The sequence below is a fragment of the Vicugna pacos genome, chromosome 12, assembly GCF_048564905.1.
Source record: "Vicugna pacos chromosome 12, VicPac4, whole genome shotgun sequence".
In the NCBI taxonomy this organism is placed as follows: Eukaryota; Metazoa; Chordata; class Mammalia; order Artiodactyla; family Camelidae; genus Vicugna; species Vicugna pacos.
The window spans coordinates 57,829,904-57,854,412 of NC_132998.1; the positions used below are offsets into that span (position 1 = coordinate 57,829,904).

Sequence of the window (24,509 nt, forward strand, 5' to 3'; positions counted from 1 at the left end):
CCTCCCCCTCTCGGGGCCTGATTTCCTAGCCTGGAAAATAAAGAGCTGTGTCTAGAATGCCGTTTTCCACACACCATTAGGATGCTCGTGGGCACAGGTAAATGTATGTGTTTCAACCATTAGTTATGTGCTTCTTTTTTGGTAACCTCTTATTTGTGGCACGGTTTACCACCTGTGTTGTAATAGAACAGTTCCTTCCAAATAAATTTAAGTAAATTTAAAAGCAAGCCAACTTAAAGCAGTGACTAAGTACACAGTGGTAAACATGGTTCCTGAATGTGCCACAGCCTATGCAGATGGTATGCAGGTGACTAAAGAAAGGAAACAATGGCCTAGGTCCGCAGTTCTGAAAGTAAGACCTGTGGACCCCCGTGGATGCGGAGACCCTTCAGAGAGCCCAAGAGGTCAGAACCATTTTCATAAAAATACCAAGATGTGGCTTGCCTTTGTGCCATGTTGACGTTGGCTCTGATGGTGTAAAAAAAAAACTGCGGATAAAAATGCTGGTACCTTCGCCTGAAGCAAGGCAGTGGCACCAAACTAACTGGTGTCATGGTTTTCTTCTCTGCCACGCACTCATCGTAAAAAGTACATTCGTTCATTCAAAAGCCAGCTTTCTTTTAGAAGACCCTTGATGAAGCAGTAAGAAACATCAATGTCATTAAGTTTCAACCCTGGCGTATTCAGTGTCAAAATAGAGAGTGTGCACCAGATGCTTCTGTGGCAGAATCAAGGATGATGGTCGTCTCCAGAAAAGCACTGTGTGACTGAGCTGCGAGCAGAACTGGCTGCTTTTTTTCATGAAACACTGTTTTCACTCAAGGGGACGACTGGCAGACAAACGACAACTGTTCAGCACTGGGGATCTGAGACATTGTCTCAAAAATGCAGTGAGCCTGTCACTGGAAGAAAAACAGCTGGCAATATTTTGTGCCAACGATAAAATTTAAGATTTCAAACAAAAACTGGCATTCTAACAAACTGGTATACGCCATGATGCGGCTTGACAGCATTCCCAAATTTAAAGGCTTTTCTGATGAAATCGTGATATTTACAAATGTGGGGTTTCAAGACCGTATGATGAAATGGGTCAACATTTGGAAGCTAGGCTTACTCAGCAAACCAATATTTTCCAAGGATGACATGAAATCATGTGTGGGTGTAAGATCCAGGAGAAGTATAAGAGATGAGAGTGGATTTTACTGCAACGAAGTGCGAAGAATCTGGGGAGAAGGTTTCAGAGCGTCCTCTGCCGCCGACTTGTCAGGAACTACCCCTCGCCAAGTTTTGGTGCAGTAGATAAGAATATACACAATGATCTGAAGAGCTACAACTACGTATCTTTTCCAGTTACATACATATCTATGTGAGGCCAGATTTCCTTCCTATTTTTCAACATATTCAACAACGTGCTGCAACAGAATAAATGCAGCAGAAGATAGGAAAATCCATGCCTTCTCTGAAGCCAGGCATTAAAAAGATTTGCAAAAATGTAAACTGGTGCCAACTCTTTTCATGAATTATTTTTCATTTTGGAAAATGAAGTTGTTTTTCATAAAAATGTTATTTACATTAGCACGGGATTGGTAAATTACTGTTATTTTTCAATGAATTAATCAGTATTTTGAAAATTCTTCTCTTTTCATTTCTAATATGATAAATATAGATAGATAAAATTCAAATAAACAAAGTCTTTGGGATCCTCAGTAATTTTTAAGAGTATAAAGGAACCAAACAGACCAGAAGGTTTGAGAACTGTTCAACTACATAATTCAAAGGGCCCATTCAGTGCTAAAAATGTCCATGGTTTTATTTATAGTTTCAGCCTCTTGGGCAACAGAATCTCCTCTACAATTATGACCTTTGGTATAAAACAGGATGTCTTTGAATTTGTCCTAAATCTACTTCCTCTGGAGTCCCAGGGGTCCCTCCCATTTTATCACTCTGACACTTGTTGAACAGACTTACGTGGGTATCACTATAGTTTTACACACACGTCTGTAACAAATAACATTCTCACCTCTGCACCTAATACGTTCACCCTGCAGTTGTCTAACGAGACTATAGGGGCTTTAAGGGCAGGAACTGTGCTCTGTGATAAACCAGCAAAGGTGACCAGCACGTAACATGGGCCACGCAGATGCGTAAGGAGGCGCCGCCTCCCAGGAGCTTGGAGTCTACCAGGGAGACAAGAGCAACACGGAGATGAGTACTCTTCCCTAACGATGCAAGGAAGGAGAATGAACACCTCGGGGACGTTCACTCCACGCCACGTCTTACATGTGCCGCTGAGACATCCCTGGTGGAGTTACCAAGTGTCTATCACTGAACGCTCCCCACAACTCTGCCAGGTGGATACTGACACTCCATTTTCCAGAGGAGGAAATCCAGGCTGACAGAGGTGATGTGAGGTGCCCAAGGCCACAGTAGCCAGAGCTGTCCTTGTCCTCTCTCCCAGCATCCAGGTGTCAAATGGGGACACAGGAGTGAGAGGTACCAGAACACAGAGAAAGGGGTGGTTATTTTGGGCTCAGCAGGGGACGTGCCCCAGCCCTGCCAGTCGCTGGCACCCCCATTTCCCATGGTGGGTAAGCCCAGGGCTCACCGACATGGCCAAGTGCAGCGGGGTGTTGCCGTGCTCGCCGCGGGCGTCGGCATTGGCCCCGTGGGTCAGCAGCACCATGACACAGTCGAAGCGGTTGCGCATGACGGCCACGTGCAGGGCTGTGTTCCCCGCCGAGCTGGTGCTGTTCACGTCGCAGCCCCGCTTCAGCAGCAGGCGGGCCATCTGCAGAGACAGGGTCCCGCCCGAGTCAGCGGGGTGATTGGAGCGGCCGCGGCCTGTGGCACCTGGGGGCACCTCGGCACGGCCACTTCTTCCTCTAGAGGTCTTCAGGTACTGGGCCTCTGGAAAGCTCCAGCAACAGGAGCAGCCCAGGTGGCAGACCCTGGTTCTAGGGGTGCCCCTAGACCTTGCCTTCCACACCACCAGCACCCCAGCAACTAGGGGACAAAATGTTGAAGAGGTGGTGACTTTTTAAAGGGGCTTCTTGGTCCTTTCCTGAAAAGATTCCTCTGGGCGCTGTCCCAGAACTGCCTCTGCGACCCTGCTTGGGACCCTGCAAAGGTATGACCCCTCGCTGGGACTTTGCAGTACATACCCCTGCTCACCTAACAGCCCTGGGGAGCCCAGGCTTTGGAACCCGACAGACCTGGGCCCAAAGTTCAGCCCCACTTCATCCCAGTTGTCTGAGCTTCAGAGGGTCACTGCACCCCTCTGCACCTCAGTTTTCTCTGCTGTGAAAATGCAAGTTCCCACCTCACAGGCGTGCTGAGAATGCACAAGAAAACACACAGGAGGGCCTGCCTCGGTGGCTAGCTCCTGGTGGGAAGGTCCCCGGGGTGGCTGGCAGTCTCCTCCCCACAGCCCATCACATTTGTGAGCAGGCCACGATCTCTGAGAGCACCCAGTGCACTGCCGAGCCATGCTTCCTGGACATGAGAGATCGGAGGCCTCCATCCTCCCAGGGGGACAGAGCTCGGCTTAGGGAGAGGCCTCAGAGGAGATGGCCAGCCAGGCTCTCTGTAGAAGACAGAGCTGCCGTCACCATCACCATCATCGTCACCACCCACCATCTTCTGTCTGCAAGGTACTTGACAACTTATGAAGAATCTTCTCATGCACTGTTTTGCTGACTGCACTCTCCCTCCAAAGGTAGGCCATAGGATCCCCAGTTCACATACAAGGAAACCACAGAGGGGGTGCCATCACCTCACAAGACCAGGACGCCATCTTTCTTTGGGCTTATCTGCCTGGGGGCCCACTGTGAGATCAATCCCTCAAGTGCCACCCCCAGAGTCCCCTCAGGAGGACAGCTGAGGAACGAGGGGTTTTGGGAGCCCCTGCTGCCCGCCCACCCTCAGACTCTGCCTACCTCTGCGTTCTTGGCCCAGTGGAGGGGGCTGGCTCCATAGCGAGGGTCTTTGCTGTGAATCTGGTTGCTGTCCATGCTGATAATCATTTCTGCACACCTGGGGAGAGAGAAGACATGTGGCAGTGAGGAAGGCCAGTGGGGGCAGCCTGACATGAAGAGGCCATGACTCCAGGCTTCATCTACTGGTAAGGGAGAATTCTTGCCAATAAAGTCACAACAAAACCAACCAGCATGCATACAGTGGTAAGTCAATGGTATCCTGAGCCCCTCAAGGCATAACTCAAGCCCCCAGGCCTCCAGGGAAGCCTTCCCAGATGACTTCAGTCAGCAACGACCACCCTCACCGGTGCTGAGGTTTAGCCCCAGCTTTCCACTGGTGACCTCTGGAAAGTGGCCAGGCCTGTCTGCAACATGGGGACAGTCCTAACAGGACTGGGCGAGGAATAAAGGAGGGTTAAAGGATAAAAGATATTTCAGCACTTGGTCCTGTGCCTGGCACACAGCCGGCCTCCATCCCCCCCAAACCCCAACTGTTAGTGTTTCAAGCAGTGAGTGCATCCTGTAGGACGCAGTAGGCAGGGTGTTCAGCTACTTTCCATTCCTAGACTGATAACCAAAGGAACAAAAGCAGGGGCTCAAACAGATATCTGTGTGCCAGTGTTTACTGTGGCATTATTCACAAGAGCCAAAAGGTGGAAATGACCTAAGTGTCCACCGACAGACGAATGGGTGAGCAGAATGTGGTATATACAATAAACTATTCGTCTGTCTTAATAAGGAAGGAAATGCTGATACATGCTATGACACTAATGAAACTTGAAGACATTATGCTAAGTGAAAGTGGAGTCCCAGGCCCCTGCCAGCTCTCTGTGAAGGTCAGCTGAGTTGACACCAACAGCAGAGAGGCCCCCAGGCTGGGGCTGGGATGGAACCACTCCCAGTAACCCTAACACTTGCGGTTCTCAGCGTATGGCTGTGCGGGCTGCCACATGGTAGCAGAGGGACGACGCAGCTTGGGGTCCTGACAGGAGGGTGGCTGTGTCCAGCAGTGGGGCACACCCAAGGTCCGAGATAACTCGTGTTGTCTTGTGTGCAGTGGTCCTCTTTGATCTGGGCCAGCCCCGTGTGAGAGGCCTGGAATGTGGCTGCAGGTATCTGAGGAGGGAACAACCTGGATGATACCAGGGTCCTGGAAGTAACCTGGACCAGCAGATTACTGGAGCCAGTAGGATGGCTGGAGCCAAGCAGAAGCGGGGCTGCCATGCCAGCCCTTGGGTATCGGAGAGCACCACCCATCATGTGTGTCCATTCCAGTTGAAACCTGCAGCTGGTAACCCGGTGACAGAGGGGATGGGAGCATTAGGATTGCCTCTAACCATTTTGTCAGGTCTTTCTGAAAGTTCTAGTTCATCTTAGCTGTGCAAGGGAGAATCAAGGAAAGGAAGGCTTGTGCAAGCTTGGACCAGGCCTTTGAAAGGACAGTCATGTCCCCCAGGGGCCAGCAAGGTGAGTGCAGACATCAGAGGAAGGAAAACCCTGAGGGAGGGTGAGAATATCTGCCTCTACCCAAGGGTGGCCCCTCCACGCTCTTTTGTCACTGCCCATCTAGCACACAGCACTGAAAGATGCTGGGTGACTTCTGTGCCTCCTGTCCTGAGCTCCCTCACCCTTCTCTGTAAGGCCAGTGCTTAGCACTGTGCTGGGGACTGAGGACTAACTGACTCATTCACTCATTCATTCATTCTAGATACTGTATCTGCTGGGAAATATTTGGAGATAGTCACTTCTTTTATCCCACTTTCTCCGCATCCACCACACACACACACGCACGCACGCACACACGCACATGGAGAAGAATTTCCCTGACACTAGGGTTCCCCCAGGTCTGAGGAGAAAGGAAGAAGTGAATTATCTAGAGCTCTCCAAGACAGGGGCCTGGCCCTGTGTCCCAGCAATGCCACCAGCCAGAACAGATGGATATATCAGGCAGATGGGTACCTGGGCCAACTTGCTGAGCAGTCCTGGGCTTTGAGTTGGGCACAGGAGCCACAGAGCATTGCAGCCAAGAAGGCGCTGCTCAGATCAGGTGGATGGGCTTGGAAAGAAGAGGCTTCAGGTTGTGTGGGCTCCTCCAAGCCTGAGGGTTGCATGAGATTCCAGCCCTGGAGCATCCCCGGGAGGAGAGGGGAAGAGGGGACCCTGGGGAAGTTTGTTTTTCTCCAGTTTAGTAGAGGAAGGTTCACAGTCAGAAATGAAGGTGCATTGCAGAGCAACTTTCAAAGTTCTATTCTTTGCAGAGTGGAGTTTGCAGACCAAGATTCACCCCACTGCCCACCACGCATTTATCAAGTACTTTCTTTGTGCCAGGCCGGCCCTTGGCACCAGGACCTCATGCATATCTAACAAGCCTGTGGAGGCCACTGCTCACCTGGGCATGAGGACTGGCCCTGCAGAGCGGGGGGCCCGGCTGACCGTGGGGGCGGGGGGGGTCTTACCCCTTCTGGGAGAACTTCATGGCCGTGTGGATGGGATAGCCGCTGGGCCCCATGATGTTGCATCGAGCGTTGCACAGAAGCAGCACGCGGACCATCTCCTGCTTCCCCAACTGGCAGGCCAGGTGCAGCGGGGTCAGCCCTTGGTTATTCAGCTGGTTCAGACCAGCAGACGCGTTCTTCCCTAGGAGCTGACAGCAAGACCTCGGGATGGGCAGGCGCCCGACAGAGGCCCTGGCTAGTCACTCCCTAACCTCCACCGATGGGGAAGTCTCTCTCTGGGACCTCGGGGGAAGGGAAGTTGGACCCCACGAGAACACTGACAAGAACTTCAAGAGAAGCGACCAAGAAAGGAGTCTTTGGAGGGGAAAGAAGCCGACTGGGCCAGTGCCAGCTGGCAAGTTGGTCTGGCTTGACTGTGGTGTTTATGAAAACTGTCTCCATCAGGAAATTTAAAAGGAGGTTGTATCTAGGACGGGCACTGGGAGTGAGACTTGCTTTTCACTGCATGATCTTCTATCCTGCCTGATTTTTTTTTTTTGCTAATTTTTTTTAATTAAAAAAAACTACTACTAATAAGAGAGCCATGAGGCTTTTATTTCCTCGGGTGACTCCTTGAGGTTAATTATGACCACTGTATACCCGTGTGACTGGCTGGGTCTGTTGACAGGCTGGGGACACAGCAGAAAGGCCGAGGTGCTGGCATCCAGGCCCGATTCAAGGGCCAGCCGCACCACTCACCGCTCTCTGGCCCTCCCTGGGCACACGTCTTAACTTTGCTGAACCTCAGTTTCTTTGAGGAGACGAGGATAACAGCTCTCACCCACAAAGGGTACTTTGAGAATGAGAACACATATGAGTACAGGGTCAGGCACGAGATCAGAGGTAAAGGACAGCTATTGCTCAGAGTGTGCGACTGCCCTCCGCACGGAGGCAGGCTCCGCCTGGCGCTCTGCTGGGCACGCAGTGGGGTCTCAGTAAGGATGGAGTTCAACACTACAGAATTCCTTTCCCTGAGAGCACGAATCATAAGATAGGAATCCACATTTTCTGGAGTACTGTAGTTCCATTCTGATGCCAAGGCAGAGAGAAGGATGTAACTTTTGGAAGAATCTTCCAATTCTAGGCAATAAAATCCTGTCTGGTCGTCTGTCTTTTCGATCTAACATGTAAGGTAGCCTTTTCACATTATTTGATCTACTTGCCCATGATTTTTCTTTTGTATTTTTCTGCCTAACTCATCAAAAAGAAGTGCCTCTGGTGCAAATACCTACAGGAGCCAGATGGAGTTTTGTTTGTTTTGAGCTCCTGTGAAAAGTTAAGCTGAGGTCCTGATGGACCGTGTGCACCTCCAGGCAGGGGTTGAAATGAATTCACCCGGTCAGGGGTCTAGCTTGGGAAAAGCTGAGCAAAATTAATTGACAGACTGGGCAGTTTGCTGCAGGCGGGGGTGAGGGGGCGCAGAGGAATTGCCCAGCTTTGTCAGAGAAAAGTGGCAAAGCATGTGTCTCCTTGGCAAGCATAGGGAGGGAAGCGGGGGGCTGGGGGTGTGCCTCCATGAAGGAGTTCAGGCCTCAAGGTCAAAGGGGGACAGCGGAAGGCCCAGTATGACACCCAAGCCCAGGAGCTCAAAGACAGCTGTGATCACGGTGAAGTGTGGCTGCCACAGGCCGCCCTGCCTCCACTCCTGCTCACCTGCAACACCTGGGAGTTGTCACTCTGGACAGCATAATGGAAGGCAGTCTCTCCGTTGCTGTCGGTGACATCCATCTGGGCGTGGCAGTACTGCACCAGCTCCATCAGGATTTCCCCGTCGCCCTTGCGGCAGGCCAGGTGCAGGGGAGTGCATCCCTCCTCATTTTCTGTGCTGTTGGCGCAGCTGCAGCCGAGGGACAGGGACGACAGGTGAGGGGCGTGGCCCAAGATGGGAGGGGCCCTGAGAAAGCCAAGTCCAGAAGCAGGGAGGTGGGCCAGGGGCCCAAGAGCATGCGTGTCCTGCTCCAACTGGCTGGTTCAAACTTAGGGCTGAGCCACAGTATATTTGTATCTGACGTGATTTGGATGTTTTCAGTCCCGTTTGTACACCTGTATGAGGGATGCACCCCAGGGCCGTACCAGCCTGAAGTGGGCACTTGGGGTGGCGTAGAAAGGATGGCAGAAGACAGAAATCTCACCAACCTCAGGCAACTCACTTAACCTTTCTAGGCCTCAATCTCCTTATGTACAAAAAAATAAAAATAATGCCTGCCATGCCTGCCCTAGGAAATGGATACAATGGTTGTGAGATTAAATACCATAATGTCCTAGAACATGCTGATAAACTGTAAAGGGCAGTGCAGATTTTTAGGCTTTGGGCCTGGGAGCTGAACTGAACTATCTAAGGTGGAGAACCTGAGGTGTGGCTACCTCAGGGCAGGATGGCGCACTGGGGTCCTATGGCCGGCAAGGAGCCCTCACCTGGGGCGTCCACTGATACGTGTGTTGGGGGAATGGACATCTGAAAGTCAGTGTTCCAGCTTCCAGAAAGGCAACTAGACCTTCAGAGGAGACACCAAGGGTCTAAAGCCTCTTCTGCCCTCTCCAGCTGAGACCTTGCATGGGTCACATGACCTCTCACTAGGATGACACTACTTCATAGGTGTGTTGGGAAGACTCAAGTTCATGGTGGGTATAAAACGGCTATGGCAGGCCTGGCACCTGCTGGCACTCCCGAAATGTTACATTCCTCCTTCCCACTTTAGGCAGAATTCCTGTGCTCTAACGCAGAGGCAATGCTGTCCCCCTTTTAAGTCAAATGTTCTGGGTAACCTTTGAGTTGATGGAGGGGACCTGAGGCAGGACTGAGAGACTCCCCATCCCCACACACAATGTCCTAAGGGTCCCGTCCTCCTGCCCACCTGGCGAGTCCCCCGCCCACCTGATGATGCGGCTGTGGTGGAAGCACTCTCGGATCCCCAGCTCCACTGCCAAGTGTGCCACCGACCAGCTGGGGTGGCTGCGGATGAGGTCAGTCAGCTGCTGCAGGACCTCAGTGTGCAGGATGTGGCTGGAGCTCTCGTAGAAGGGCGGCAACTGGGAAGAATACTGCTGGAAGTTCACCAGGGCATCAGCCTCTGTCTCCAGCTGGAAGAGTCTGAGGAGCCAGGCAGAGGAAGAAGACATGGAATGAGCCAGGAGGGACCCTCGACCCTTGATGGAATCAGAAGACTTGGGTCCCCACAATCAGGTCACTGCCTGCTTCCAGCTGTGGACTGACCTGCTCCAGCTGGACTCCCCTTCCCAACCACACAAACACACACACACACACAGGCACACACACAGACACACATACACATAAATACACCTAAATGGAGATGCAACTTTCTTTTCATTTGAAAAGATTTCCTTTTCTTTTTTTTCAAAAAATATCATCACGTGGTGCTTTTATATTTTATTTTACCAAAGCACTGTCATATCCACTATCTAATTTGATTGTCATTTGAGAGCCACAGCCTTGAGTCCCTGGACCCTTGTAGTGGGAAGTGAGTGGGTATTATTTAACCTAAATGTCCAGCAACAGAGTATGATATAAATTGTGGTACATCTATGTGATGGAATAGTATATAGCCATTAAAATGAGATACTAAAAGAACAGGGAAATGTTTATTTTGTAATGTTAAGTAAAAAAGCAAGGCACAAATTTTGTATGATACAGTGTGATCAAAACTGTTTTAAAAAAATGAAAGGAAAGAAAATATGTCAAAATGTGCATGGTAGCATCATAATTTAAATGTACTTCTTTATTCATTTCTGTAGTGTCTAAAATTTCTACAATGAGTCTATATGATTTTTGTAATCATATTTAAAGTTTTGTTCATTTTTAAGGAACTGGGTTAGAGTCTAAGTTCTGCTATTAAGTTGCTGTATAATCTTGGAAAAAATTCTTTCCTCTCTGAGTCCTTTTTGAAACATAAGACTAATTGCACCTGTCTACCTACCTCACAGAGGTGCTGTGAGGATCAGATAAGATAGCAAGATAAAAGCACTTTAAGGACCATAATAATTGCATGCAAATAATGGTTACTTGAGGCTCTGACCAGGCTTTCAACATGCCAGTTTTTAACCTACACATCTCTACAAGCCCAGTGGCCAGCCAGGATCTAGCGGAGGTAGTGCCCAGAGAGTGTTGTCTCCGCAGGGCTAGCCTGTTCTTACCTAAAATAAGGAAGGATGTGAAACAGACTGGCAGGTAATAAGTGCTATAGAAAAAACAAACAAGGGAGGAAAGGATATGGGAGGGAATCATTCCTCATTCTCCGTGGCTGGTTTTTGTTTCATCTCACCAACCCCTTAATATCAGAGTGCAAAACAATAAATGCTGCTTTTATGTCAAATATAATGACAACTGAAAATGATCACTGGATTTAGCATCACTGAAACCTTGACAAGAGCAACCTTCACAGGAGTACTTGTGGGGGAATGGTGGCACCAAATCCTGCTTGGAATGGGTTTAAAAAGAATGGGATGTGAGAAATTGGAGACAATATGTATAAACAATATTTTTGAGGAGTTTTGCTGTAGAAGAGAACCAACAGAGGTAGGGAATGGGGAAAGTGTAATCAGACATTCATATGCTGATGGTAATGATCCAAAAGGAAATGGGGTCTCTCTGAGAATTTCCCCTTCTGTTATTGGCAGGCAAGGTAACATGAACCAGAATGACAGAAAGGGACAACCAGAAATGCTGGACAAAATGCAGAAAGCATCTGCTTTAAGGTGCTGGATACCTAATCAGACAGTGACGAATTACCAGGCTGGAAGTGATTATGGAGACAGGAACTGAGCCTGGTGTTTAGGGCTGCTGTTATTTGAGAGGCTGGGGGGATACGCAGTAGCATTAACAACCTCACAGGCTCAGGAGACAGGGATTAGAAACCAGGGATCCACAAAAGGAGAACCCTGATGACCACCTGTCACTGTGGGTTAGGATCCTGAAGGACTACACGCTAGGAATAAGGTGGGCCACAAGTAGACAGACCCTCACGTGGACTGCAACTCGGCCTCAAATAATTTCAGTTTCAGAAACTGGACTGACATTATCTGAGTCAGAGAGTTCCCAGGTTCCTGGGAGAAGTGAACATAAAGAAAACATCAAACTGGATTTCAAATTATTTCTACAAGTATTACTACAAATTCAATGTCCAGTATGTAATCAAAACTCACCAGGTAGATGGGGAGATAAGAAAATATGAAAGAAAATCAACAGAAGCAATATACAACAGAAATAGATCTATGAGTGGGGGGCTGCAAATACTGAAGTTATCTCACATAGATTTTAAAATAAAGGTGATGATATTCAAGAGGATAAAGTAGAAGATTCACAATTTTGGCAAATCACGTTTAACTATTAAAAAAAAAAGAACCAAGTGGAAATCACAAAATTAAAAAATACAATTGCCAAAATTAAGAACACAATGGCTAGGTATAATAGAAGATTGGATAATGCTGAAAAGAAAATTAGTGTAAAGGAAGATAGGCAGAAAAGAGTAAACAGACTAAAGCATGGAGAGATAAAAGCTTGGAAAATGTAGATAACTAGGTAGAAGACACAGAATATATAATGAAAAGATCTAACATGTAAGCGGAGCCACAAAAACAGAATAGAAAGAGTTGGACAGAAGCCATATTTGAAGAGTTAATAAGTATGAACTTTCCAGAATTGATGGAAAACGTTATTCCATTAATTTAAAATATCCTGTAAGTCCTCTTCTACCAAAAAAAAAAAAAAAAAAGAAAATCCACACTTACACTCCTCCCACTGAGCAGTGGGCATTTATGTCTCTTTACTGTTTAATCTGGCTCTGTAACTCCTTTACCAAGAGGATATGGCAGAAGTGATTCTATCCTAGTATCAGGACCAAGGCTTTAAGAGACTGGAAGCCTCTCCCTCTTTTCTGTTGGGACCCAGCCATCATGCCACAGGGATGCTGAAGCACTCATTGCAATGACTCTTGGCCTTGGACCTTCAGCACTGGATGAACTCCTAGTCAATGGTGAGCACCAACTTGCCAGTTGTGAGTCATCTTAGAAGTGGATCCTGTGCTGTACACCAGAAATTGACACAACATTGTAAATTAACTATACTTCAATAAAAATATATTTAAAAAAATAAAATAAAATACAGATAAGGTGGGGGGAAACAAAGTGGATCCTGCAGTCAAGCCACACCAGCTAATGCCATGTAAAATCGAACTGAGCCTTTCCCACTGAGCTCTGCTCAAATTACAGATTTGTGGGCTAAATAATTGTTTTAAGCCACTAAGTTTTGGGATAGTTTGTTGCACAGCAATAACAGCATGACACATATTGGTCAACATATTGTAACTTAGCAATAACTGACACATGTGCCCTGTTACAACTGCTGAAAACCAAATGCAGAGAGAAAATATTAAAAATAGCAAAGGGAAAAAACTTATCTTCAGAGGGCTACTCAACAAGGAAGCTCAACAATGGAAGCCAGAGATAATGAAATGACATCCTTAAAGAGCTAAAAGAAAAGAAATGCCAATGAGAATTCTACACCCAGAGAAAAAAACACTTCAAGCATGAAGTTGAAATTAAAATACTTCACTAGTCAAACAAATAAATGAGAGAGAAAGAGAAAGACTGACTATGTCATTAGCACACCCAAACAAAAGGAAATATAAAAGAATTTTCTTCAGGTAGGAGGAACTTGACCCTAGATGGATGGTCAAAGATGCAGGGAAAAAAACTAAGCACCATGAAAATGGTAAATATTTAATGATGAGTGAATCTAAATAAATATTGACAGTATAATGTCTTGTTGGATTTAAAATTAAAATATTAATGAAAAAGAACACATGGCATAGAAGCCTGGAGGGGGATAATGAAGTTAAAGGATTCTAGGGCCCTTTTATGGTTCAGGAATAGGCCAAAGCACCACTTATACTTCAGTAAGGCGAAGGATGTGTGTTATAATCCCTAGGGTTCTATCAAGAACTGTGAAGGGTTTCAGATTTTACCCTAGTTGCAGACTAACAAGTTAGCCTGGCACAGTTTCATGGATGCTGGCAGAAGACACAAGATTCCTGGATCAAAGACAAAGGGCAATTTATTACTCACAGCAATAGCAGTAGCCGGAGTATCAGCATTTGTGCCAATTCCCTGAGATCCAGTTCCCAGAAGGTGACACAAAGAGGGTCAGGTGACACCTGCTCATGTTGCACTAGAAGAGAGAAACCCCGAGTGTAAGGAACTTAAATCTGCTATAATCATCAATGAGAAGATCCGTCCAAGCTTTGTTCTGGAGGAAAATATTAGCTTTATTACACAGAAAAGCGAGCAAATCTATTCTCTTCTCTGGAGAGAGACCCCATCTCTATCTTCCAAGGCTGTTCACAACACAGACACCCTTGTAAAATAGTCTAGAACAAAGGTAGTCTGTGTCTCTGCTCATAAGATGTACAGAAACACAAGGGACTCATGGAGAACTGCCTCCCGAAAGCTGTCATTAAAAGATAATAACAGAGTATAAATTTCCAAGCCAATAGAGATGGGGAAAATGGAACAACAAGAAAAGATTCAGTCATGAATTACAAAAGCATTGTGCTAAGTGAAGAAATCAGATTCATAAGACTACACGCTGTATGGTTAAAAGGTAAAACTATAGTGATAAAAAGCAGATCAGTGTTTGCCAGGGGCTATGGTGGGTGCAGGGGCCTTATTCCAAAGGAGCACGGAGGAAACTTGGGGGATAACAAAAATACCGTACATCCTGCTTGTGGTCATGGCTACATGGGTATGTACCTTCGTCAAAATTCATTGAATGGTACACCTAAAGGTGGTAAATTTTATTTTTTGTGAATTGTATCTCTGTAACATTGACTAAAACAAAACAAAAATAAAAAGAAGACAAGAAAGAAAGGAATAAGGAAAAAAAGTAGGTAGAAGAACAACAATAAAAGCAAACAGTAAGATAGTAGATTTAAAGCCAAATCTATCAGAATTACACTAAGTATAAATAGACTAAATGTTCCAAATAAATATAAGGAATAACAGACCAGATAACAGAAAAAAAGAAGAGGCAACTTACATATTCTTTACATGATTAAAAATATAAGGAAGTACATTATATAAATACTAACCAAAAGAAAGCTGGCTACATTATATTAATATTAGAAAGAGTAGAGTTTAAGGTACAAAGCATTACTGGAAGCAAAGAGGGACAATCTTAACAGTTAACAGACAACAGTTTCAATTCACTAGGAAAATGTGATAATTCTGTACTTAATAATAAAGCTCCAACATAAAGTCAAACTTGACAGAATTAAGAGAACTACAGATTCACAATCACACTGAGATATTTTAAAGTCTTCTACCAGTTTCTTATACAAAAAGGAGAACCCCCCCAAAAAATCCCTATTAGATATAGAACAATGAATAAACTTGACTTCACAGACACATATAAAGCACTACTTCCATCAAGTACAGAATAAACATTCTTCTCCAAGCACACACACACATAAAAGTATAACTATTGGACCTATACTGGGCCATAAAGCAAATCTGAACAAAATTCAAAGACCTGAAAATATTTAGAAAATATGTTTGCCAACCACAATGCAACTGAGCTAGAAATCAGTAAGAAAAGGATATTGAAACATTTCCCATACATTTGAAGATTAACTAAGATACATATAAAGTACCTATGGTTCAAACAAGAAGGCAAGATAAAATTCAGGAAATATCTTGACTCAATGACAATGCAAACTACATATCAAATTTGTGGGATGAACTTCCAGTTCTGGCTATGACAGAAGAGTTTGTACCAGACTAGCCTTCCTGTTGAAAACAAATACAAAATCAGGATTTAATTCAAACAAATATTTGAAGGTACTGGAGAGAACCCAAGGCAAGCAAGACATGGCGGGCCAGGACATTAGATAAAAAAGCAGCACACCGGAGTAAGACCCGCATTTTTACTCAGGGAACTTGGGGATCTGTGGGTACAGGTATCAAGGCCAAGAATAAAACTGTAGTCTAGTGCTTCCCACATTCTTATGAGGCTGGGTAGAGAGAGGCTAGCATTCAGAGCTTCTAAGACAGCCAGAACTTGAAGGACTGACTGAGAAGTGAGCCTGAAATTCTGCATGCAGTTGCCCCTCATAAGCTATGCCCAGCAAGATGCCAAGAAACCAAACAGAAAACATCAGTAGGGAGGATACAGAGCCGAGCAGAAATGTTGTCAGTTTTTTAGTACTTGGGAACTTGAGATTGGACATCAGTATCCACCGAGGTACAAGGACCTTATAAAATCTAGGCCTTTGGCTGAGATTGAAGAACTTCTATCTGCTAAGAGTAACAGTTATGACCTGGCTGTGAGGACAAACCCAAGACAGACCAAACTTAATAAAGCCTGAAATGCAGCCTTAACTAAACTGCTGAAGGATGATAATATCTTCCATAGCCTCTATAATTTTTCATACACAATATCTAGCATGCAAACAAAAATTACTAGGCATCCCCAAACCAGGATCAAACAACCAACGAGGTCTGAGAGGAAAAAACAGACTATAGAGACAGAAACCCCAGGTAATCCAGGTATCAAAGTTACTAACTAGGAACTTAAACAAAATCTGATTGATATTCTTAAGAAAATAAATGAAAAAATATATTAAAAATTCAAAAAGAGTCCATTGGACATTGTAGAACTAGAAAATACAATAACTGAAATTAAGAATTCAACAGATTGGACTAATTGCCGATAGACACAGCTGAAAAAAATTAGTGAAAGAGGTTGGCAAAAAATATTCCAACTGAAGGAAAAAGAGCAAAAAGAAGGATAATACACTTTAAAAGACCAAGAGATATATGGGAAATGGTATAAAGGTTTAACATATATGTAACTGGAAATCCAGAAGGAAGAGAGATAGACCAGAATAGAAGCAATAAAAATACTAATTGGAAACATTCCAAAACTGATAAAAAGAATCAAGATACAGATTCAAGAAGTTCTACAAACCCCAAGGAGGACAAATACAAAGAAAACAACCATCTGGGCATAATAGTAAAACGACAGAAAAAAAAAAAACAAAGAGAACATCTTAAGAGCAACAAGAGGTGGAAAAAAAGACATATTATCTTCAAGATATACAGTTGGCTGCTGAGAACGGGAGAAAACAAACTACATCTTTAAGAAGGTAAAAGAAAATAACTATCAGCCTAAAATTCTATTCTTTGAAGTTTATTTCAAAAATAAAGGTAAAACACAGTCATTTTCAGAGAGATAAAAACAGGGAATTCATTGCCCGCAGACTTGCACTAAGAGAATTAGGCAGAAAGAAAACTATCTCAGATGGTAATGCAAGATAATGCAGGAAAGAATAAAGAGCAATAGAACGGGTAAATACGTGGGAAAATCCAAACTGATTGTTTATAAGGACAATAATACTGTCTGAGAGATATACAGATAGAAATATTTGCATATATATTTAATTAAAATGAAAATATATCACAAAAAGCTGATGAGATGGATAAATGGAACTGAAGTATTCAAAAGTTTCTGCATTGTCAGGGAAGGGCCAAAGTGCCAACTTAAGTTAGACTGTAATAAATCAAGAATGCATATTGCCATCTCCATGATAACTACTAAAGCATTAATAAAACAGCTAATAGACAGGGGAAATGGCATTAATATAACAGCATTTGGTGTAAATAAAGCCAAATTTGGTTCTTTGAGAAGACTTAAAAGAAAAATCAATAAACCCTTAACAAACTGAACAAGAAATAGAGAAAACACAAGAAGGAGAAAGTCTGGTGGTCCTACATCTGTTAAAGACATTGAATACATATTTTAAAAGCTTCCCACAAAGAAAACTCCAGACTCATTTGGCTTCACCCATGAATTCTTCTTTCTTAAGGAAGAAGTACTAGCAATCTCAAACTATGAAAAACTGGAGAAGGATTACTTCTCAACTCTCCTTATGAGACCAGCTAAAGCTGACACCAAAACCTTATAAGAATATTTTTGAAAAAGAAAATTATAGGACAATATCTCTAATAAACACAGACGCTGAAAATCCTAAACAAATATTCGATTTAATCTAGCAATGTACAAAAAGGATACTACATCTTGACAAGGAGAGATTTATTCCCAGAATATATGGTTGCATTAATATCTGAAAACCAACCAACCACCCAATCAGTGTAATTCGCCATAATGACAAAATAAAGGAGAAACCAACAAGCTAATAAAAGCAAATCTCAATTGTTTCAGTATAAGCATTTGATAATATACAACAACGATTCATGAATTTTTTCAAAAGAAAGCTCTTAGAAAACTGGGAATAAAAAGGAACATCCCTGATGTAACAGAGGGTATCTACAAAAAACCTAGAACAAACATCATGCTTAATGGTAAGATGCTGAAGCTTTCCCCTTTAAGATCAGTTATGAGATAAGGATACTTCATAATTTCTGACCTTTCTTACCAGTGCAATATGGCAAGAAAAATAAATAAAATATATAAGGATTGGAAAGGAAGAAACAAAATTGTCATTAGGTTCATGATGATATGATTATGTTCTCAGAAAATCCAAAAAGTCCTACAGATAAATTATTAGAACTAATAAATGAGTTGGGCAAGGTTGCTGAATACAAGATGAATACACAAAAATCAACTGCATGACTCATACAGCAACAAACAGAAAATTGAATTTCAATAAATGTCATTTACGATAACATTTCAAACACTGGGAATAAATCTAACAAAGTGTGTCTGAAACGTCTGTGCAGAAATCTACAAAACCTAAGTAAGTGGGAAGGTATTCCAGGTTTCTAGACTGAAAAGATTAAACAGTATTAACTCGTCAATTCTTACCAAGCTGGTCTATAGTATCAGTGCAATGCCAATTAAAATCTCAAGACCAAGGTTTTGTTTCTTTGCTTGCTTGTTTTGTGGGTGGAACTTTTTTTAATCTGGTAAAAATTCAGAGAGCTGAGACTAGCCAAAATAATCTTGAAGAAGTGAGAACTTGTCCTGCCAGATATCAAGATTGATTATGAAGTTACACTATTAAGACAGTACTGTATTGATGCAAGAAAAGAAAAATAATAGCACAGTGACTAAAAATGTTTCAGTTAATAGAGGGACACCTGATTTATGTCCAACATAGCATTCTAGAGCAGTAAAAAAGAGCCGTTTGTGATAAAAGGGCCTGGGAAAGCTGGATCTCCAGCAGAAAAACAAGAACAAGAAACTTGAGTCCTCTCCCACAGCACACATTTAAAAAAACACTCCAGGTAGATTATCAACCTAGTTACAAAAGGCAAAACAAGAAAGCTTCTAGAAGGCAATATAGAAAAATACCCTCATGACTTCATGATAGAGAAAGACTTTCTTAAACAACACACAAAAACACACCATAAAGGAGAAGTTGAGTAAATCTGGCTTCCTTAAGACTAAACACTCTTATTTGTCAATAGATGCCATTACAAAAGTAAAAGGCAAACCAGTGAGCAGCGACCACAACACACATAACCAACAAAGGTGTGTGTTCAGGATACAGACAAGCCAAATACCCCTGCCAAAACTCTGTAAGGAAATGAACTTTATTTCTTTAAATGTTCAAGACATTAAGCAGGTAATTCACCAAAGAGGACTGACCAATGGGTAATCCACTTAGCAAAAGGTGTTCGACTTCACATCATGAGGCAAATGCAAATTAAAGCCACAATGACACACCACAACACACCCAAAAGAACGACAACATTTTTTTTCAAACTGGCAACACCAAGTATCAGAGGATGTGAAGTAACAAGAAACCTCACTTGCTGCTCGTCGGAAACCAGGGCTTCTTCCAAGGAAGCTGAGGATACATACGGCTGTGACCCAGCAACTCCACTCCTGGACAGATGCCCAACAGAAATGCAGGCATGTATGCACCGAGAGAGAAAAAGACAGCCCAAGTGTCCATCAACGCTAGGACGAATACGTGAAGTTGCACTATAGTTATACAGTGGAATTCCACTGCACTGAAAATGACTGACACGACTGGGTGCGAAACACAAACCTCAGACAAATGCCAGTCACAGGAGCCAGACACAAACGCAATTACCGTAAAAGTCATGTTAATGGCTACATTTAGGGGGAAAGGGGGCAAAAGAGGGGCTTCCAGGGTGGTATGGTTTGTGGCAAATACCTCTGGAACCATCATGCCAGGGTATATAGCCAAAGAAAATGAAAACACTAATTCAAAAAGATACATCCACCCCAATGTTCACAGCAGAACTCTTTACAATAGCCAAGTTATGGAAGCAACCTAAGTGTCTATCAAGAGATGAATGGATAGAGACGTGGTACACACACACACACAGACGCGCACGCGCACACGTGCACGTACAAGTGGAATATTATTCAGCCATAAAAAGAATGAAATTCTGCCATTCACAACAATGAGGATGGACCTAGAGAGTATTATGCTTAGTGAAATAAGTCAGATAGAGAAAGACAAATGCTGGATATGATCCCTTATAGTGGAATCTAAAAAATAAAACCAACAAATGTATGTAACAAAACAGAAACAGACTCACAGATACAGAGAACAAACTAGTGGTTACTAGCGGGGAAGTAAAGGAGGAAAGGGTAAAATAGGGGTAGGGGACTAAGGGATACAAACCACTGTGTATAAAATAGATAAGCAACAAGGATCTATTATACAGCAGGGGGAAACATAGCCATTGTTTTGTAGTAACTTTAAATGGATTATAATCTATGAATATATTGCATCACTATGTTACACACCTGAAACTAATATTGTAAATCAACTATACTTCAACTAAAGAATAAAAAATTTAAAAAATAAGGAGAAAGCACAGGAGGAGAAGAATTGGGGCAGTCTAAAAATAGACAGTGCCTAAGGGGAAAGTGGAGTTAGGAAAGAGATTTTTTTTAAGCGTTATTTGTAGTGATGGAAAATATCCAGTAAAGAGGAGGAAATTTAGTAGGAGAGAGGAAGAATTGCTGAAATGATGTCCTGAAATGGAGAGGGGATGATGACCTTGAGGGAGGAAGGACCTCAGCTAGACGCATGGATGGCAGATCTCAGGTGACAGCAGGGAAGGCCCAGGAGGCAGGTGCAGGTGCGGGGAGACAGGGTGGAGGAAGCTCCTGGTAGTTCCCTGGTGGTTTCTGCATTCTCAGTGAGGCAGAAGCCAGGTCATCAGCTGAGAGTGAGCATGCAGAGGAGGGGGGCTCGCCAGGGAGGAGAGAGGATCAGGCATGCCTCCCGGGAGAGCTGAGAGGGGCGAACCTGAGAACTGGAGGACTGCCAAACTAACGGGCTCACCTGCGGCCCATCCCCACTGTGATCTGAAAGTGTGAGCTGTCAACATGGAGAACAGAATTAACTAGTGTTGGGATTTTGCCAAGCAATTGTGATGGGGAGAGAGGACCACAGGAAAGCGGAGGGTGTATGCCAGTGTATGGTGACACTGATGGGCCATGGAGTTTTAGCTGGGTAAGAAGACAAGTCCACGAAAGGGATGGGGACTGTGAAAAGGTGACAGGATCAGTCCACCATGTGCAGGGGTAGAGGAACCTGGCATTCCGAGGACCAGAGAGAAAGAGCTAGAAAGACAGGAGGCAAGATCGGAAAGTGGGGTGCTTGAAATTTGTCTTTACAGAAGAGTTGCAGTTACTGGTGATGACTAGGTCCAGGCAGTGAGCACGTGGACCAGGAGAGGTCAGGTAACAGGAGTCCTGGGTGCAAGGACGGGCCCCCTGTGCATCTTATAGTCACCAAGAGTCAAGACAGGAGCAGTGATGGTGACAGGGAGTTCCTAGCCAGGGGTTCACGTATTTGAGATGCAGGGGAGGCCCCGGCGTGGGAGAAGCCTGCCGCCAGGAGAGAGCACGGGATGGCAGCACAGGACGATGTGAGCTTCAAGGCTGAGGGGCAAGGAGGACCCTCTTCCACCCCCAGGCCCAGTGGGAGGAAGACTGGGAGAGAAAATTCTGGAGAGGCCTGCAGGGGAAGCAGTGTCCTCAGGGCAAAGCCAGGTCTGGGTGAGAACAAGGAAGTGAAAGAAAGAGTCAGAGAAAAGGCGAGCATCGAGAAGACTCGTGGGGCTGTGTGTTCTCTGTCTTCTAGAACTGAGCGCCCTGGCATCAGCTCTGGGAAGCCTCTGCCTTGGTGGGAGCGGCCTATGGATAAGCCTCAGGAGGGCTTGAACCTCGGGAAGTGGCAGACAAATGTGTGGATGTGCTTTTGGGGGATGAGAAGGTCCCCTGATTCTCTTAAGGGGGCCCTAGACCGAAAAATGGCCAAGAACCACTGGGCAAGAGGGGTTTCTAACTTTCTGGTTTCAAAGTCGAGCACAAGCCCTTCACCACTGGTTCTCCAGCTCCCTCTCCATCCCTCCGTTCCCTCTCTCTCTCCAGAGAAGCCTTTTCCATCCCTCTTGTCACGCCCAATTCAGTGGTCATGGAGTCATCCATTCATTCAACAAAAATTGACTGTGCACTCGCTGAGTGCCAGGCACTACGCTGACAGTAGGACAAATGACTCAGACCCAGGCCCTGTCCTGCCAGAGCTCTGCGGTCTGGTGGGGGAGACACATGTGCACACAGACACGTGGCAATCCAAGGCAAGAGGGGCTGATAGAAGTACAGGGGCTTAGGGAGAACAGAGAGCCCGGCCAAGGAGAGCGGGAAGAGCATTCTTAGGAAAACCAACAGCAAAGGAAAAGTGTAAAGGGGTGAGGTCTGTCCGGGGAATATGAATCTGACATGAGCCCATTATAATATCTGCCCCACCGCATGCCAAGTCCTGATCCACCATTGCTGGCTGCTGCCTAAGCCCCTGGAGGGCAGAGACCTGCCACTGGTGAAGATGGGTTGTGGGCTAGATAAATGGCAAGTGGGCAAACCACAGAGTGTGTCCAGGCAAAGCCTCTGAACAGAGGGCCTCAGAAGTCAGTCCCCTCTTGAGAAGCAAAGATCACGCGTCACACACGCTTTGATCATTCCTCCCAGGATTGCTGGGAAGTGCAGCCCTGCTTCTGCTGAGATACCAGTGAGGGACTGGCGGGGTTCATCAAATATCATCTGTCACAGGTAAATGTCAGCAGTAAATGATTAATTTGTACCAGGAAGAGAAGCATGGACGTTATCACAGTGTACACAGCGGTGCTACAAGTGACCACCCCGGGCTCACCCCACATAAGCCGGGCACCTGGACCATATGTCAGGTCAGGGGGCCCAGGATGGGCCCAGGTGAGCTCACCACATTGCAAAACGGCCCACGTGGAGAAAGGAAGAGGAGGCTTCTGGAACACGAATGCCTGGGTCTGAACCCCAGCCCTGCTACTGAATGGCTGTAACTTGGGCAAGTTACTTAAATTCTCTGAGCTGTGTTTCTGCCTCTGTAAGAAGGGGTCAGTAACAGCCCTACCCCCAGGGACTGTCATGAGGATAAAGGGAATTAACAGTCAGGTCAGCAACAAGACAGAAGGAGCCTGGGTTCCTGAGGACTTTAAGGAGTGGTGCCTCCACAACAGCCCTGTCTGCCTTTGCTGTCACTTAGGAGGAAACTAAAATTCTACTGTTTCACAACTTTTATGTTGAGCTATCACTCAAGCTGAACCTAAGCATATTTGATCCAGAAGAAGATTCCAGATAACGCTTGGGAGGAGAACCTGGCAGAGCTCACCTTACGCACACTAATACAACATAGATACCATCACTGCTGCCGTCTGTATTGGCCGGTGTCCACCTCTCCACTTACAGGGGTGTTGTGGGACCCCCAGGCTGTCCACCCCTTACAGGGGCTCCTCAGCAAACCTTGGCCAACCAGCCCCTACAAGGACAGTCATGCCTTAAAGACCCAAGGCTACAAGGTCTTTCCCTATTTGACCCTTCTCAGCTTCCCCATCTTCCCTCCCTTCCTCCATCTGCACAGGTCAAGCCTTAAGGCAGGAAACAGTCTTCCATCCCCAGCCCCTGCTGTCAGGACCTCGATGGGCAGGAAGGTGTGGCGTCCAGGAAGCCCCTCCCTCCGTTCTAAGAGCAGAACCCCGCCCACCACCCCTTGCAGACTCCTCAGATGTCAACCCAAAGAAGCTACTTCTCGGCCAAGGGATCTCCAGGCTGAGACCTGGGAGGATTCAAAGGAGAGAAGTGTGTGTGGTAACCGATCATCACGCACCGGAATCCACTCTGGGGGTTCCTGGGGTTGACCAGGATGCAGTCCCAGGTGCGGTTGGGAGTGTTCTGGAACAGAATCAGCTGCCCTTCCTCCCGGGCCCGGCCGCTCGAGACGTAGTCCGCCACGGCCACCTCCTTCACCCGGAACGGGTTGGAGAACAAGTTGGTGACGCTGCTGAGGGTATCGACCAGGCGGCCGAAGAACTGCATCCTCCTTGGGGCCGGCGGGGAGGCCCCACTGCCTTCGCCCTCAGTCTGGAAGAAAATGGGGGCTCTGGTCAGCCAGGCTCGGTCTCCCATGCCCACCTCACCACGGGCAGCGGTTCCCTGCACAGGCACCCAGGTGGCTCCCCACCAGCGCTGTTCCCTGGGATTCTGGGCCTGGAGGGACCTGAAAAGGAAGGGGAAGAAAGAGAAAGGGCACTGAGAGGGAGGGAAGAAAGGCAGACGGGAAGTTACAGGGCTGCCCTGCCCCCAACCCAGCTTCCCCAACAGAGACTCAGTTTCCTCATCTGCAGTACGGGGCGGGTCAAAGGAGACAGCAGATGTGAACACAGGTGATGGGCAATGCTGCCCTGTGCAAACAGGCGGGCGGGGGTCCTCACTCCATAAAGTAGGGAGTCAACTTCTTGGTGCTCAAAGAGCTTGGCACATGTCATTTCAACTCCACACACAAAACCAGTGTCCCCTCTCTCCTGGATGCCACAAGGGGGCAAGGAGCACCTTACACTCCACCCAGGGCAGAGGACTGTACATGTTTGTCTAAAACCCTTCGTGTCTGCTACCACTGGTTTCCCAAGAAACTCAGAGAACACAAAAGCAAGCTCCTTGGAAATGAGTCTGAACGTAAAGCCTTGGTAGCAGGTGTCTGGGTGGAAA

At 45.7% G+C, this 24,509-nt stretch overlaps 1 protein-coding gene across 9 annotated transcripts in view; it reads right to left on the reverse strand.

Moving 5' to 3' along the window:
• PLA2G6 (phospholipase A2 group VI) overlaps positions 1–24,509 on the reverse strand; it is a 50,403-nt gene that overhangs the window by 20,015 nt on the left and 5,879 nt on the right. For 4 of the 9 annotated variants that reach the window (XM_015241615.3, XM_031671729.2, XM_072973505.1 and 1 more), the window contains exons 2-7: positions 23,632–24,021; positions 9,345–9,560; positions 8,123–8,306; positions 6,431–6,618; positions 3,936–4,032; positions 2,606–2,788 (exon numbers count right to left, since the gene is read on the reverse strand). In XM_015241615.3, coding sequence (XP_015097101.1) covers positions 2,606–2,788; positions 3,936–4,032; positions 6,431–6,618; positions 8,123–8,306; positions 9,345–9,560; positions 23,632–23,930 — 1,167 coding nt within the window. In that variant the 5' untranslated portion in view covers positions 23,931–24,021. Of the gene's footprint in view, positions 1–2,605; positions 2,789–3,935; positions 4,033–6,430; positions 6,619–8,122; positions 8,307–9,344; positions 9,561–13,549; positions 13,653–23,631; positions 24,022–24,509 lie in introns of those variants that run through there. The other 5 variants (XM_006207078.4, XM_031671726.2, XM_072973504.1 and 2 more) reach the window with 3 other exon arrangements.